This window comes from Jaculus jaculus, chromosome 1 (assembly GCF_020740685.1).
Source record: "Jaculus jaculus isolate mJacJac1 chromosome 1, mJacJac1.mat.Y.cur, whole genome shotgun sequence".
Lineage (NCBI taxonomy): Eukaryota > Metazoa > Chordata > Mammalia > Rodentia > Dipodidae > Jaculus > Jaculus jaculus.
In genome coordinates, this window is record NC_059102.1 from 297056973 (window position 1) to 297073003 (window position 16031).

General features: G+C 39.1%; 1 protein-coding gene across 1 annotated transcript in view; it reads right to left on the bottom strand.

Moving 5' to 3' along the window:
- Xpr1 (xenotropic and polytropic retrovirus receptor 1) overlaps positions 1-16031 on the bottom strand; it is a 199099-nt gene that overhangs the window by 86061 nt on the left and 97007 nt on the right. Inside the window, exon 3 of the mRNA XM_004658737.3 lies at positions 4532-4633. Within this exon, the coding sequence (XP_004658794.1) occupies positions 4532-4633 (102 nt within the window). The remainder of the gene's footprint in view (positions 1-4531; positions 4634-16031) is intronic.

The following is a 16031-nucleotide window of genomic DNA, read 5'->3' on the forward strand; positions in this document are numbered from 1 at the left end:
TGAAAATACTTAGTAGCAGAGGCCAGTAAGTTAAAAAGGAGACATAAAGGGAAGAGAAAGGAAGGGCGGAGGGTACTTAATAGGTTGATATTGTATATATGTAAGTACAATGATTGTGATGGGGAGGTAATATGATGGAGAATGGAATTTCAAAGGGGAAAGTGTGGGGAGGGGGAGGGAATTACCATGGGATATATATTTTTTTATAACATGGAAAATGCTAATAAAAATTTAAAAATAAATAAATAAAAATCAGAGAGGGGAGGACTCTAGGGGATGTTATTGTATATATGTAAGTAGAAAAACTGGAACGGCCTACGTGAGGTCACAGGAAGGGACAGAAAAGGAAAGGTGGGTGAGGATTAACCAAAATCTAAGAGGGTGTGAATAAGTCATACAGAAACCTACATTTTTGGACAATGGCACATCCAGAAGCCATGGATTGTTACTAGAAAATTTTCAGTGCTAGGAATGAGATACCTTCCAGTGAGTTGTTGGCCAGGGATGTCCCAGATGCCCCCAAAACATTACATTGCTGAGGCTCTTGGTTTCCCACCAGGAATATATGTTAAGACCCTACTGCTGAAGACTCCGCATGCTTGGGCTACAAGATCACTGAGAAATCTTGTTGCAGTTGAGATGAAAACCTCTACCCTATAGAACAGCTGAGAGAAAGCTGGAAAAAGCTATGTTGCATGTAGCTCCATGGGGGAGAGAGAAGTCATCAGAGGAGATAACCAGCAGTGGACTTTGCAAGCCTTAAGTTGAGCCAGCCAGGCCAAATGCATCAATGGGTGCAATAGTGGCATGTCTGTTATGGGGAAAACCAACCACTCTCTACTTGGACTGGAGGCCTGCTCTGCAGGAGGTTACACATGCCTGATACTGAAAACCTATGACAGAGGAAGTCATGAGCACTAGAGGTGTAACACCTGCCAGTGTCTGGCTAAATTCATATATTATACTCACCAAACTGCCTGGTAAGCCCTTTTACTCAATGTTCATACCCATATATTAATGCTACTCTCACTTTTGGTTAGAGAAACTTCTCTTTTAAAATAGTGATGACCTCTGGGATGACTCAAAAGGCACCATAGTGCTGAGAAGTGATAGAGGAGTGCTCAGCACTGAAACATCTCTACCGTACCTTCCAAGGCTCAGGATCCATTTTGGAAGAGGTGGTGGGAAGAATGTTAAGAACCAAAGGAAGGACAAGATTCCTTACAACACACTCTTCCAGGCACAAAATGGCCTGGATACCCATGACCTCACAGTGCCTGGTGCTACCTACATAAGACCATTATAATAGGAGGAAAAGATGATAACATCAAAATAAAAGAGAGACTGATTGAGAGGGAAAGGGGTTATGGTGGAGAGTGGGTTGTGAAGGGGAAAGTGAGGGGGGAGAGAATTATCATGCTTTGTTGTCAATCATTATGGAAGTTTTCAATAATTTTTTTTTTTAATCAGAGACGGCTGGAGAGATGGCTTAACAGTTTCTTGCCTACGAAGCCAAAGGACCCAGGTTGATTCCCTATAATCCACAAAAGCCAGATGCAAATGGTGACACATGCATCTGGATTTCATCTGCAGTAGCTAGAGGCCCTGGCACATCTATTCTCTCCCTCCCTCTCTCTTTCAAATAAATATATAAAATACTTAAAAAAAGAAAAAGTATAAAAACAGAATATATAACAAGTAGAGAGAATAAGTATAGTTTCATGAAAATTATTTAAATACATCATGCATTCACAAACAAATATATACATAAGCACACATAAAATATGTAGGTCTGGGACTAGAGAGATGGTTTAGCAGTTAAGGAATTTGCCTGCAAAGTCTAAGGACCTAGGTTTGACTCCCCAAAACCCACCTAAGCCTGATGCACATGGTAGAGTTATATGTGTTTGGAATTCATCTGCAGTGGCTAGAGGCCCTGGCATGCCCATTCTCTCTCTTTCTCTAATAAATAAATAAAGAAAATTAAATTTTTTTTTTTTTTTTTTTTTTTTTTTTTGGTTTTTCGAGGTAGGGTCTCACTCTGGCTCAGGCTTACCTGGAATTCACTATGTAGTCTCAGGGTGGCCTCGAACTCACGGTGATCCTCCTACCTCTGCCTCCCGAGTGCTGGGATTAAAGGCGTGCACCACCACACCCGACAAATTAAAATATTTTTAAAATGTAAGTCTAAATATGTATGTGCCGAGTCATAATGTAGATGTATTTTTAGTTGCACTCAAATTTAAAAAATTTCTATTGCTCGGGCTGGAGAGATGGCTTAGCGGTTAAGCGCTTGCCTGTGCCTGTGAAGCCTGAGAACCCCAGTTCGAGGCTCGGTTCCCCAGGTCCCACGTTAGCCAGATGCGCAAGGGGGCGCACGCGTCTGGAGTTCATTTGCAGAGACTGGAAGCCCTGGCGCGCCCATTCTCTCTCTCTCCCTCTGTCTTTCTCTCTGTGTCTGTCACTCTCAAATAAATAAATAAAAAATTTTAAAAAAAATTTCTATTGCTAAGAGCAGATATTTATTTTTCTTTGTACACCAAAAAGGATTATATATTTGATGTAATATAAATCACCTAATTTCACCTGAGAAGATTCTCCTCATATAAAAAAAACACAGAAGGAAAAATGCTAATAAACTTTATCTTATATATTTCTCATTTGTATCCTTAGATCATAGACTATCAATAATCTTCTATTAATATAGGTACTTTCCAATATAAATATCCTCGTCTTTTACTCTCTTCCTCCTATATATTAGTTCTTTTTATTTCACTGTGACCAAAATACCCAACACAAACAAGAAAGGAAAGACTTATTTTCACTGAAGATTTCAGGAGACTTCAGTCCATCAGTGGGATGAAGTGGCAGAACAGTGTTAAGCAGAGGTTGTTTACATCACCATGGACCAGGAAGGAGAGTAGTAAACTCCATCTTCCAATGTTCCTCCAACCCTAACTCACCAGAAGCTGGATATAACCTTCAAAGGTCTATTCATAGAGACCTACCTCTGACATCTCTGAAATTCCACAGCCTCTCAAAATAGCACCACCAGCTCAGGAACAAATAATCAAAATGAGCCCACGACAGACAGTTCAGACTCAAACCATAACAACCTCCTGCAATGGTTTCCCTCTTTCTCCATCTACATTGCAGCACCCTCCCCTAACTTTCTGTCTGATTTCCTGGGTTAAATTCCACAGGACCCACATAAAGTCAGATACAAAAAATGATGCATGTGTCTGGAGTTCATTTTTAGCAGCAAGAGGCTCTGGCACGCTCATACTCTCCTTCCTTATCTTTTCTTCTTCTCTTAAATCCACACATACATTCATTTATAAAGAGGGTAGGAACTTTATCCAACAATGATGCTTAGCAGTGGGGCCTTTTAGAGGTGAATAGGATTAGATGAAGTCATCAAGGTGGAGCTCCTATGACCAAATACCAATGACTTTCTAGGAAGGAAAGACCAAAGAGCATGTACATGTTCCCCATCTCTTGTCAATGATGCCCTGTACTGCCTCAGAGCTATTCCAGTAAGAAGTCCATCAATAAATGTGGCTGCTTGACCTTGGACATCCAGAACTGTAAGTCAGAACAAACCTCTGTCCTTGAAAACCTACCTAGTCTCTGGTCATATACTATTAGCCACAGAAAACAGACTAAGAAATTCATTACATCCAGTGGGTTATTCCAATTATATATAAGCATAGGGATTACATGTAAGTTTTTTCCAAAGTCTGGAAGGAATATTCATCTAACTCTAACTCACTGTTTTAATTTAGCTCTGCTGAAACAATTTAGGTATCAAATGGGTTTCACAGGAATTATTATTCCCAAGGCAGTGCTCTAGAGCAGAGTTTTAATTTTTTTCCCACTTTACAGACATTGTTCTACTAATCCCTATTATGGCACATTAGAACACATACATTAAAAATTGTAAAGGTGCTGGGCATGGTGGCACATGCCTTTAATCCCAGGAGGCAGAGGTTGATGGATTGCTGTTGAGTTTGAGACCACCCTGAAACTAGTGAATCCCAGGTCAGTCTGTGCCACAGTGAGACCCTACCTCAAAAAACTACAAAAAAATTACAAAGGGTTAGACACAAGCAAATATTTAATATTTTCTTCTCACACTATGCTCTGGCATACTACAATTGACACATATTACAGTTGAGAGTTTTAGACTAGTTATCTAGAGAAATACAGATATGCATGCTATAGCCAGAAAAAAGGCATAAAATTAAGTGATAATTTGGAAGTATATAATTAAATTTTATAAAACTGATAGGGCCAAATTTCTAACTCTTGAGATCTTAAACTTCTCATAATTACAAGAGAACATAGAGAAGCTAGGCAATGACCACTTAAACTTAAACACTGAGGCACCAGATATGCTCTCATTTCAGCAAAACAAAACATCCCTTCAATGTGGTATAGCAAGGAACACATGTTGATCAGAAGTATAAACAATGACATTATAGAATTTTCCCTTACCAGTGAGCAGAAATAGTCTTTTGTGACTACTCACCTGAATAAAATGTGTTGATTTTGGCAAGTTCTTTTTCACAGGTTTGGAAAAATTTTTCTTCAAACTTGGCAAAATACCTCTTTACTGTGTCCTCATCTGTAACTGAAAGGCAAAAAAAAAAAAAAAAAAATTAAAACAAAAGGCTAAAAGGGAAGAGTATGGAAATAAAAATAAAGACTCCTTTCTTAATCCTCAAATTGGCAAGTATACTCTTATTTTTCTAGATAAAAAGAGAACTGTGTCCATATTAAAAGACTAATCAAAGGCCTCTTCAAGGGACATAACCTTTTTTTGTTGTTGTTTTTGTTTTTTTCAAAGTAGGGTTTCACTCTAGTCCAGGCTGACATGGAATTCACTATGTAGTCTCAGGGTGGCCTCAAACTCACGGTGATCCTCCTACCTCTGCCTCCTGAGTGCTGGGACTAAACGTGTGTCTTTTGTTAAATACCTATCTACTCACGTGTACAAACTCAAGGGAAAGAAGTATGGACTTAAATGGTGTCAATGTTCCAAAGCTTCAGAAACTTGATTGGTAACATAAATGAGTTGGGCAATGAATAAATATACAGGTGGTGATAGACAACTGATATCCCCAGGGTGAGGAATGGCATGGGTTCTGGCAAACTAGGCAGCATATTTCTGTCCAGTTATACTGTCATGTGGTAATATTGTTTGTTGAACCTTTCAATTTTCCATAAGGTATAGTAAATTCAGATATATTTAAAACACTCTATGAACCAATGAATATGCATTTCTATAAGCTAGATTCAACTGATGAGTTTTTTGTTTTTTTGAGGTAGGGTCTCACTCTAGCCCAGGCTGACCTGGAATTCACTACATAGTCTCAGGGTGTCCTGGAACTCATAGCAATCCTCCTACCTCTGCCTCCCAAGTGTGGAGATTAAAGTCATGTGCTACCATGCCCCTGCTCACCTGATGAGTTTTGTTACATTGCATACCAATCTACTGAATCTACTAGAAATGCAGAATAACTAGCTTCAGGAACTCTGGGGGTATGTTTCTTCCCCAAGTGGGACCTGACCAGACTTCCAACATGCTAACAATAACACAAAAATATCACATTTCTAAATCTCTGGGCTATTTTAAGCTTGAGATGAGTACAAAAAAGATAAATTTGTTTGTTTTGCCCAGACTCCTTAGATCTTAGTGCAACCCTAGAAACCCTTAAATAATTGGCCTGGGTAAGAATCAGAGAAATGGCATTTCATTAGGAAATAGGCAATATATACACACACACACAGAAATGTATAACACTAAAAATACTTCAAATATAAATATAATCTTTTAAAATAGTTTTTAAAATAAACTTTAAATTTATTTTATTTACTTGAGGAAAAAAGAGAGAGAGAGAGAAAATGAATGAATTACAACTCCAAGGCCTTCAGCCACTGCAAATGAACTCCAGATGCATGCATGTGCCACCTTGTGCATCTGGCTTACGTAGGTCCTGGGGAATTGAACCTGGGTCCTTTGGCTTTGCAGGCAACCTTTTAAAAGGTTGTCAAATCTATTCATTTGATCTAAATAGCATAAATGTAAACCACATTAACATTGTACAAAATTTTACTTATATATCTACTTCGTATTTCATATCTAGGTTTAGGAATATAATACAGGATGTTATACTAATTTTGCAGAAGTATAGGGGTTGACTACTTTAAAATATTCATGTAAATATAGCAAATTAGTTATAATAAAAGCTACAGTGAGCCAGGGTTGGTGGCCTTTAATCTCAGTACTCAGAAAGCAGAGGCAGGAGGATTGCTGTGAGTTCAAGGACACCCTGAGGCTGCATAGTGAGTTCCAGGTCAGCCTGGGCCAGAGTGAGACCCTACACCTTGAAAAAACAAACAAACAACAAAAAAAAAAACCAAACAAACAAACAAACAAAAAAACTATAGCGGGCCTAGGGAGATAGCTCAGTAAGTAAAAGGCTTTCCTTGGAAGCATACAGACCTGAGTTCAAACCCCAGTATCCATGTTAAATGCTGGGCATGGTAGTGTGCTCCTATAATCCCAGCTCTGAAGAAGCAGAGACAAGAAGATCCGGAGGGCCAACCAATCTAGCCTAATTGGTAAGCTTCAGGCCAATCAGAGACCTTGTTTAAAAACAAAAGGTAGATAGTATTCCAGAAAACAATACCTAAGGTTGTCCTTTGTCCTACATATACACACATACAACCCCTGCAAACATAAATGCATCTACATATACATAAACATGTGTGTACATTCACACACACAACACAAACATAGACATATTAAATAAAAATAAAGCCTACAGCGGCTCAGGGTCACTTAGAAATAATTTTTCAAAGGATCAAGCAAGCTCAGCTTTTAAAGGAAGCTGACCTTGAGTTAAGGAAGCTCCATGGTAACAGAAGCTACACTTATAACAGTACCTAGCTAAAAGCAATGTAAATTTTTTTTAAAATTTATTTATTTGAGAGCGACAGACACAGAGAGAAAGACAGATAGAGGGAGAGAGAGAGAATGGGCGCGCCAGGGCTTCCAGCCTCTGCAAACAAACTCCAGACGCGTGCGCCCCCCTTGTGCATCTGGCTAACGTGGGACCTGGGGAACCGAGCCTTGAACCAGGGTCCTTAGGCTTCACAGGCAAGCGCTTAACCGCTAAGCCATCTCTCTAGCCCCTAAAATCTATTTTACATCAGCAGGTAGAATAAGATCATGTATTATTCTTCTTTTAAATTGCTTTTAGCAGTAAAGGCATTTGCCTGCGAAGCCAAAGGACCCAGATTCGATTCCCCAGGACCCACGTAAGCCAGATGCACAAGGGGGCACACGTGTCTGGAATTCATTTGCAGTGGCTAGAGACCCTGGCATGCCCATTCTTTCTGTCTCCCTTCTCTCTCTGCTTGCAAATAAGTAAATAAAATTTAATAAAATAGATTTTAGTTCTATTCCCTATTAAAAAAAGAAACCCTAAACCAGGTGTTGTGGTGCACACCTTTAATCCCAGTATGTGGGAGGCAGAAGTAGTAGTTTTGTGAGTTTGAGGCCACCCTGAAACTACATAGTGAATTTCAGGTTAGCCTAGGCTAGAGTGAGACCCTCTAGCTCGAAAAACCAAAAGAAAAGGAAAAGAAAACCTAAAAGGAAAATTGGGGCTTGGTCATATTTTCTTGGCTTCCCTATTGATAACTTTTATTAATATAAGTTGACAGGTTATATGACAGCAAAGTAATTTAAACATAGCTTCTAGGTTTAAAATAATATACACTAAGGTTTACAGAGGTTGTGTATTCAGGAACACTAACTATGTAAAATATTACCAAGAACTTGGGAACAAAAATATCCTCTGAGAAACTAAACATGTAATAAACTTTATGTATTAAAGCATGAACCGGGGCTGAGAGATGGCTTAGCGGTTAAGCGCTTGCCTGTGAAGCCTAAGGACCCCTGGTTCGAGGCTCGGTTCCCCAGGTCCCACATTAGCCAGATGCACAAGGGGGCGCACGCATCTGGAGTTCGTTTGCAGAGGCTGGAAGCCCTGGCACGCCCACTCTCTCTCTCCCTCTATCTGTCTTTCTCTCTGTGTCTGTCGCTCTCAAATAAATAAATAAATAAATAAATAAATAAATAATAGTTTAAAGCATGAACCTTCTACCCATGAACCAGCCTCTTATGAATTCTTCACTTTCTCATGTCAAAGACTGTTTTATCTAAAATACCAGCAGTCTGCTATCTCAATTCACATGCAACTAAATAGCCACAAATTAGAAGAGGGTATAGAAAGGTTATACCTTCACTGAGAAATAACAGCTGAGAGAAAAATAAGGAGGACCATAAATAAAGCCAGCAATAATAGCTGTGTAAGAGAAATTAAATAAATGACAATGTTTTTGCCCTCTTAGATTTCTAAAGACCTGAAACACTACTGGGACTGAAAGCACACTACTCATAAAGGATGAGAAAGGAGACAGCAGAAAAGAACAGAAGGACCAGAAAGAGATCTACACATAAACGGAAATTTATATTCAGATAAAAGGGGCTTTAGGTCAGTAAGAAAAGAAGGGATGATACAACAAGAAGTCCTTCTTAAACACTACATGAAATACAGAAAACACAAATAAATGCTTACCACTTCTACAAAATGAAAAATTTCCATTCTACAAGACACTTTAAGCAAAGTTAAGACAAGCAGGAGACAGAAAAAAATTACATATGCAATATTTAAAATAAAAGATTCATATACAAAATATATTTTTAAGTTACTATATATCAATATTAAAGTTATTCAACTTCATAAGATTGGCCAATCAGAGCAATTCATAGAAAAGAAATAACAAGTAGTCAACGAAGAAACTGAAAGGAGGCTCAATACCCGGACGTCATATAAATACAAGTTTCAAAAATGGGATATAATTTTAAACCATCACACTAGAAGCAATTTTAAAAGCATGTTATCTTTTTGGCAAAGACAAGGGTGAAAAATACTCCCTGTCGATATCTATGTGAATTTGTAAAACCTTTTTAGGAAGACAACTTGGCAGTAGCTTTCAAATTTTTCAGTCTGTTCAATCCCACACGTAGAAAATATACTCTAAAGGAATCTCTGTAGAAACGAATATATTTACAAGGTTTTCATCTAGCATTTTTAATAATGTGTCCAATGAAAGGAGAATGGCTAAATAGATCATATTATTGTTAGTCTCAGAATTCCTTACTCATCTCACCTCATCCCTACCACCCAGTGACAATTCCAGAGGAGCCAACCTGGCTCCTTCCCTGAGCACCAGTTCACACTTCCACAAGGTCCTCCCCTCAATGGGCAGCTGCCTCTCCCCAAGGGCATGAAAGTCTCCCCAGCCACTATTTTCTTTCTTTCTGGTCCTCTTCCTTGAAGGTGTGCCTGTTTGCTCGCTCTCGCTCTCTCTCTCTCTCTCTCTCTCTCTCTCTCTCTCTCTGGTTGTGCCTTCTCTCTCCCTCCCTCTCCCTTTCTCTGTGATTCCAATCTTCTTTTCTCCCTACATAAACACCTCTTCATCTCACTGCCTCCCTTCTACTCATTCTCTCTTTTCTCTCTCCCTCTCTTTGGGCTTCAGAGCCCCCACCTACCCATGTCCACTGTGCACACAAACCAAAACTTGCTCTCTCCCTAATCCACCACTCTGTCACTTTTGTACCATGATCCACTTCCAACTCTCCCATTATAAAAAATATGTATATAAACTAATGTCCACCTATACATTTAGAGAAAGAAGACTGAAAAGTGAGAAACCAGGATGTATACTGTTGTTTGAAAGAGTAATGATGAAAGGGATTTTCACAGTTTGTTATCTACACTTATTTTATTGCTTGATCCACTACAATGAAGAGGTATTCATCAAATATAAATTATGTTATATAATTAAATTAACTGAGAGAAAAGAAAAACCAGTCACACCTAAAACTTCCCAAGAGATATAATAAAAACTAACTAGCACAGCTAGTTGAAAAGACTTCATAAGGCAGGGCGTGGTGGCACAGGGCTTTAATCCCAGCACTCAGGAGGCAGAGGTAGGAGGACCTCTGTGAGTTTGAGGCAACCCTGAAATTACGTAGTTAATTATGTAGTTAATTACGTAGTTCCAGGTTACCCTTGGCACCTTACCTCAAAAAACCAGAAATAAAAATAAAAAAATTAAAAATAAAAAAGACTTAATCAGAATCTAGGTATATATAGAATGATTAAACTTTTCATTTCTGATAATGAAGGAGATTAAGAGAAAGCTAGCGTCTTCCAGACAGTTAAATCAAGGGCAGCAGCCTAACAAGAGAACCAGAAGCTGTTATCCTGCTAGCTTTGACAGAGCCTGGTAGAAATGGAGGAAGCACTTTTCTCAACCTGGGTATGTTTCTGCTTGCCTTCTATCTGTGTTTTGCTTTGGAAAAAAAAATCATTATTTAGTAATATTGATTACATACTTTTGAGAAATATGGATGTTTTTGACAGTTTGAATTTATCAACTGGGACTAACTAACTTGTAAGTCTATTATTTTTTCTAAATACTACTAAATTTCCAAATGCTACTACTTTTTTTTTCTAAACACTACTGCATTAACAGATGGGTGGATAATTTATATTATATTTGGCATATTGCAAAGAAGATTTAAAAGACAAAAATGGTATTCTGAAAACACTGGTGTAGTAGAAATTGTTGGGAATCATTCATTCAACAATATATACTCCCTCCTATGTCCCAAGCAATGTGGCAGGTATAAAGATATAATGGTGAGCACAATATATAAACTGCACTCAGAGATCATGGTCTACTGAGGGAGGGGGGGAAACTTCAATCAAACAGTGATGCAAATAATATAAACAATAGAATTAAGAAACCAGTAGTTGCATGTGATCCAGACTGGGAGAGGGGAAGTATGGGAGTCTTTGAAGAAGTGTCTTTGAGATAAAATCTGAAAAATAAACTGGCATTCACTTGAGTAACAGAAGTGTTACAAGCAGCAGAAACCATATATAACAAGATGCTATAGAAAGAAAGGGAAATGGTACATTCAGGAGCTGGAGAGGAGTCCTGTGTAAAGGCAACAAGAGACGGCTACTAAGGCAAACAAGGTAATAAGCCTGATCATTTAGGGAATGCACAATAAAAGACTACACTTCTACCTGAGACCGATGAGCCATCTTTGAAGGATATTAAGGAAAGAGGATAATTATGATTAGACATGCTTTATAAATGAAAGCTATGGGGCACAGTATCTAGCATAGTACCATAGATATCAAGAGAGGTCAATACAGCATGCACTACAGTAAGGAAACTAGAGATAAGTAAAAAATTTGGAAGATGGACTTAAGTGCATGTAGTAAGGGATGGTGGTATCAGTGCCTCTTCCCCAACTGGCCATACTGAGTAATCTCCTTTCTCTGCTTTTTAAGGGAGGGGAGGAAGCGGGGGGGGGGGTACGGGGGGGAGAAGAGAAGAGAAAAGAAAAGAAAAAGAAACAAAGGTAAATTTAAGAGATGTTATAGAGGTAAAATTACTTGATTTTAGTGAGAGCTGGATATGGTTTTATTGTCAGTTACCTGTGTTTTTGCTTTAAAAGTGAGGGTATTTGAATAGTCAATTTCTAAATTCTCTTCTAATGGCAAAATTCAGATTCCATAATTAAAGCCGCTAATTTGTGCAAAATAATTCTAAATCCAGCTTGGCTCAAGTGGTCCTAAACAAGAGTCTTTAATCTGAATCTGTCTTGAGGTTTTATCATATGAAGTTTTAAGCAAATGTGCTTTTAAAATATTCTTGGTGGCAGCCATAGAAAATGTTTGAATTCACATTAGTGACATGTAATTGAAGTGAAATTAATCTCTGAGACTAGCTGACATAATCTAAAATATTTATTACCTCAATGAATATTTATCTATTATGTGCTAGACAAAGAATACCAATATGTGAAAACACTAATAAGTAGTTCAAACAAAGAGAAAATTCAATACTAAAATGAGTGATATATCTTGATGATTTTTAATTCTTTTGGCTCTTTTATATATTTCTATTTATTTGCAAGCAGAGAGAGAGAGAGAAAGGAGACAGACTGGGCACATAGGGCCTCCAGCCACTGCAAATGAATTCCTTGCATGTGCCACTTTATGCATCTATCTGACTTTACATAGGTATTAGGGAATTGAACCTGGGTCATTAGGCTTTGTAGGCAAGTACCTTACCCAATGAGCAATCTCTCCAGCCCTCTTTTCTGGCTTTTTGTTTGTTTGTTTATTTTTTGAGGTAGGATCTCACTGTAGCTCAGACTAACCTGGAATTCACTATATAGTCTCAGAGTTGCCCTGAACTCACAGTGGTCCTCCTACCTCTGCCTCCCAAGTGCTGGGATTAAAGGTGTGTGCCACCATGCCCAGCTCTGTTTTTGACATTTTTTGGGGGCAGGTTGAGGTAGGGTCTCACTTTAGCCCAGGCTGACCTGGAATTCACTATAGAGTCTCAGGATGGTCTCAAACTCAGGATGGTCCTCCTACCTCTGCCTCCTGAGGGATTAAAGGGGTGTGCCAACCATGCCCGGCTTTTTTTTTTTTTTTTTTTTTTTGGCTATTTTAAACTCTAAAAGAATTCTTAAGAACTATCTTACATACTTACATATTCTGAAGTTATGAAAAAGGCTTCTTAATACATTTAAGTAGTTATAAACAATGCAGGCCCTGGTACATGGGCATTAAAATGACATTTAAAAAATCATTTTTAGCTAGGTATGGTGGCACAGAACTTCTGATTCTCCTGGCTCTACCTCCCACAATCAGGCAAGTTGGGAACACTTTTGTATAGGCCACTTTGCATCTGGCTTTATGTAAATGCTGAGAAGTTGAACTCTGGTTGGCAGACTTTGTAAGCAAACACCTTTAACTGATGAGCCATTTCTCCAGCTCCAAAATGGCACTGCTGTAAATGTACAAAGGAATTCAAATGCCATGATAATTTGGTCACTATACCATCATACAATATCAAATACATAAAAGGGCTGGGGACATAACTTAGTGACAGAGCACTTGGCCAAGTAAACCCAAGACTGGGTTTAATCCTCAGCACTATAAGAAAACAAAGTAGCTTCTTGTTAAAAGCTACAAGCAAGAGTTAGAAAGTTACATCACTACATTTTCTTTTTGAACTTATACTATTTTATTTAGATTATTGAATTTATGCTAATATATCTTTATATTTAAAAGTCAGTAAAACCATATAGAATTTATGCTAACATATATTTATATTTAAAAGTCACTGGACAGATGGCTTGGCAGTTGAGGCACTTGACTGAAAAGCCAAAGAACTCAGGTTCAAATCCCCAGTACCCACATAAAGCCAGATGAACAAGGTGGTACATGCATCTGGAGTTTCTTTGCAGTGGCTAGATGCCCTGGAGTGCCCATTCTCTCTCTTTCCTCTCACTTAAATAAATAAATACAACGTTAAAAAGTCATAGTAATCAAACTACTATATTCCTTAAGCACAGAATATGCATACATGTTAAAATTTAAATATAGGGCTGGGAAGAGCTTAGTGGTTAAAGGTATTTGCTTTCAAAGCCTGATGACCCAGGTTCAATTCCCCAGCACCCATGTAAAGCCAGATACAAACAAAACTGGTACGTGCATCTGCACTGATTTGCAATAGCAAGAGACCGTGATGCACACAGATATACATACATGTACAAATAAATAAAATTTTGAAGTTAAATATAAAAGTTTTTCTAACAATATTGCTTTAAATATTAAAAATTTCTGACTTCCGGTTAAGATGGTGGCGTAGGTACCACACCAAAGCAGCCTAGGGGGGAAAAAGACCCAAAAAACTCAGCAAAATACACACTTTTACTAAAAAGTGAGGTGTATAGGAAATTGAAGCGGCAGCGGAGAAGTAGAAGAGTTCTAGAGCATCCAGAGCCCACACAGGCGGGAAAAGCGGCTCCGGCAGCTTGGCCAACCGCCACAACCGCGGCGCAGCAGAAAACCACCAGACTCGGCTCGAGCCGCAGGAAAAGCCAGGTGCGGGCGCTTCCCCTCACACCGCGCTCTCCGCAACTCAGAAACGTGAGGGGAGAGCAGCAGCGAGCAGTGGAGGAGCAGACCGCGAGGTAGAAGAACACGTGGAGCAGCGAGACAACCAGAGCAGCCGCGGCTCCCTCCCCTCCCCCACCGCCTGAGCCCAGCTCCAGCGAACAGAGCAGCGGCCCGGGACCCAGCCACGCCAACTTGGGCTGACAACGGGACCCAAGCAGGAGCAGAGTTCGGGAGCAACATCAGCGGTTCCAGGACCGGTACCAGCGGCCCCAGCAGCAGCAGCAGCGGCAGATCCCGCAGCAGCAGCTTCAGGGGGAGCAGTGGCAGTGGACACAGCAGCAGCAGCTTCAGCAGCAGTGGTGGCTTCAGCAGTGGCAGCTACAGCAGCAGCAGAGGCAGCAGCAGCGGCTCAGTTTGCCCCATAGGAAAAGCAAGTGCCCAGCTCCAGAAATCAGAACAGCAGCCCGACGACCCAGGCAGCAACTTGACTGAGACCAAAATCACCCAAGGTAACTGGGATTGCACCAGGGAAGGGTCTCACTTGGTCACAAGCTGACTTGGATCCCTCAACAGACCAGAAATCTAAACCTCTTTGTTGATAGAGGATCTGGTCATTATAATAACTACTCTTGCATACATACTCGGGGCTGTTTTTGATTGAATGTGTACAGTGTTTAGTTAAATTTTAGAATCTACCTGTATTTTATTCCACTCAGCCTGCTTGAATACTCCTAGAACAGGGAAACTCAACCCCTAAGAACATCTTTGTAGATACTCTGAGAGTCTTAAGAGCCACACCTAATACCTTAAGGTCCTACCCTGAAAATATATTACATCAAATCAATTGATACAGCTAAGAATACACAGCTAGCTAGAAAATCCAAGCATTAACTTAATCCAAGATGCAAAAATATATACATTATAACACAAGAAACACTAAAAAGCAAGACGATATAAATCCACCTAAAAGTATTAATGCATCAGAAATGTCCTCCAGTGAGAAAGAGTTAGAGGAAATGCCTGAGAAAGAGTTCAAAAGAATAATTATAAATATGTTCAAAGAGGTCAAAGAACACATGAAAACAATCAAAAAAGAAATCAAAGAGGAAATCAAAGGAATCAAAGAAGAGGCAGGACACCAATTTAATGAAATAAAGAAGGCAATACAAGACATAAATAGGGAAATAGAAATAATAAAGAAAAACCAGTCAGAATTACTAGCAATGAAGAACACAGTTAATGAAATAAAAAACTGTAGAAAATCTCACCAGTAGGATGGATAAGGGAGAGGACAGAATATCTAAGCTAGAAGACCAGGTGGCAGACCTAATGCAGTCCAACAAAGAGAAAGACAAACTTATAGAAAAATATGAGTGGGAATTTCAAGATATTCGGGACACTATGAAAAGATCCAATATAAGAATTCAGGGCATAGTAGAAGGAGAAAAACTCCACTCCAGAGGCATAGTAGGCATCTTCAACAAAATCATAGAGGAAAATTTCCCCCAAATTGGGAAAGAGGTGCCAATACAGATACAGGAAGCCTTTAGAACCCCAGCCAGACAAAACCCAGAAAGAACCTCTCCTCGCCATATTATAATCAAACTTCCAAACACACACACCAAAGAAAAAATATTGAAAGCAGTTAGAGAGAAAAATCAAGTTACCTACAAAAGCAAGCCCATCAGGATTACAGCAGATTATTCAACACAAACTTTTAAAGCCAGAAGGGCTTGGAGTGATATATTCCAAGTTCTGAAAGATAACAACTGTCAACCAAGGTTACTTTATCCTGCAAAGTTATCCATTCAAATAGATGGAGAAATAAAGACATTCCATGACAAAAGCAGGTTAAAGGAGTATTCGAAGACAAAACCAGCTCTACAGAAAATACTTGATAGAATCCTCCATGCTGAACAAAAGGAAAAGCACACATATAAAGAACCTAGAAAAAAC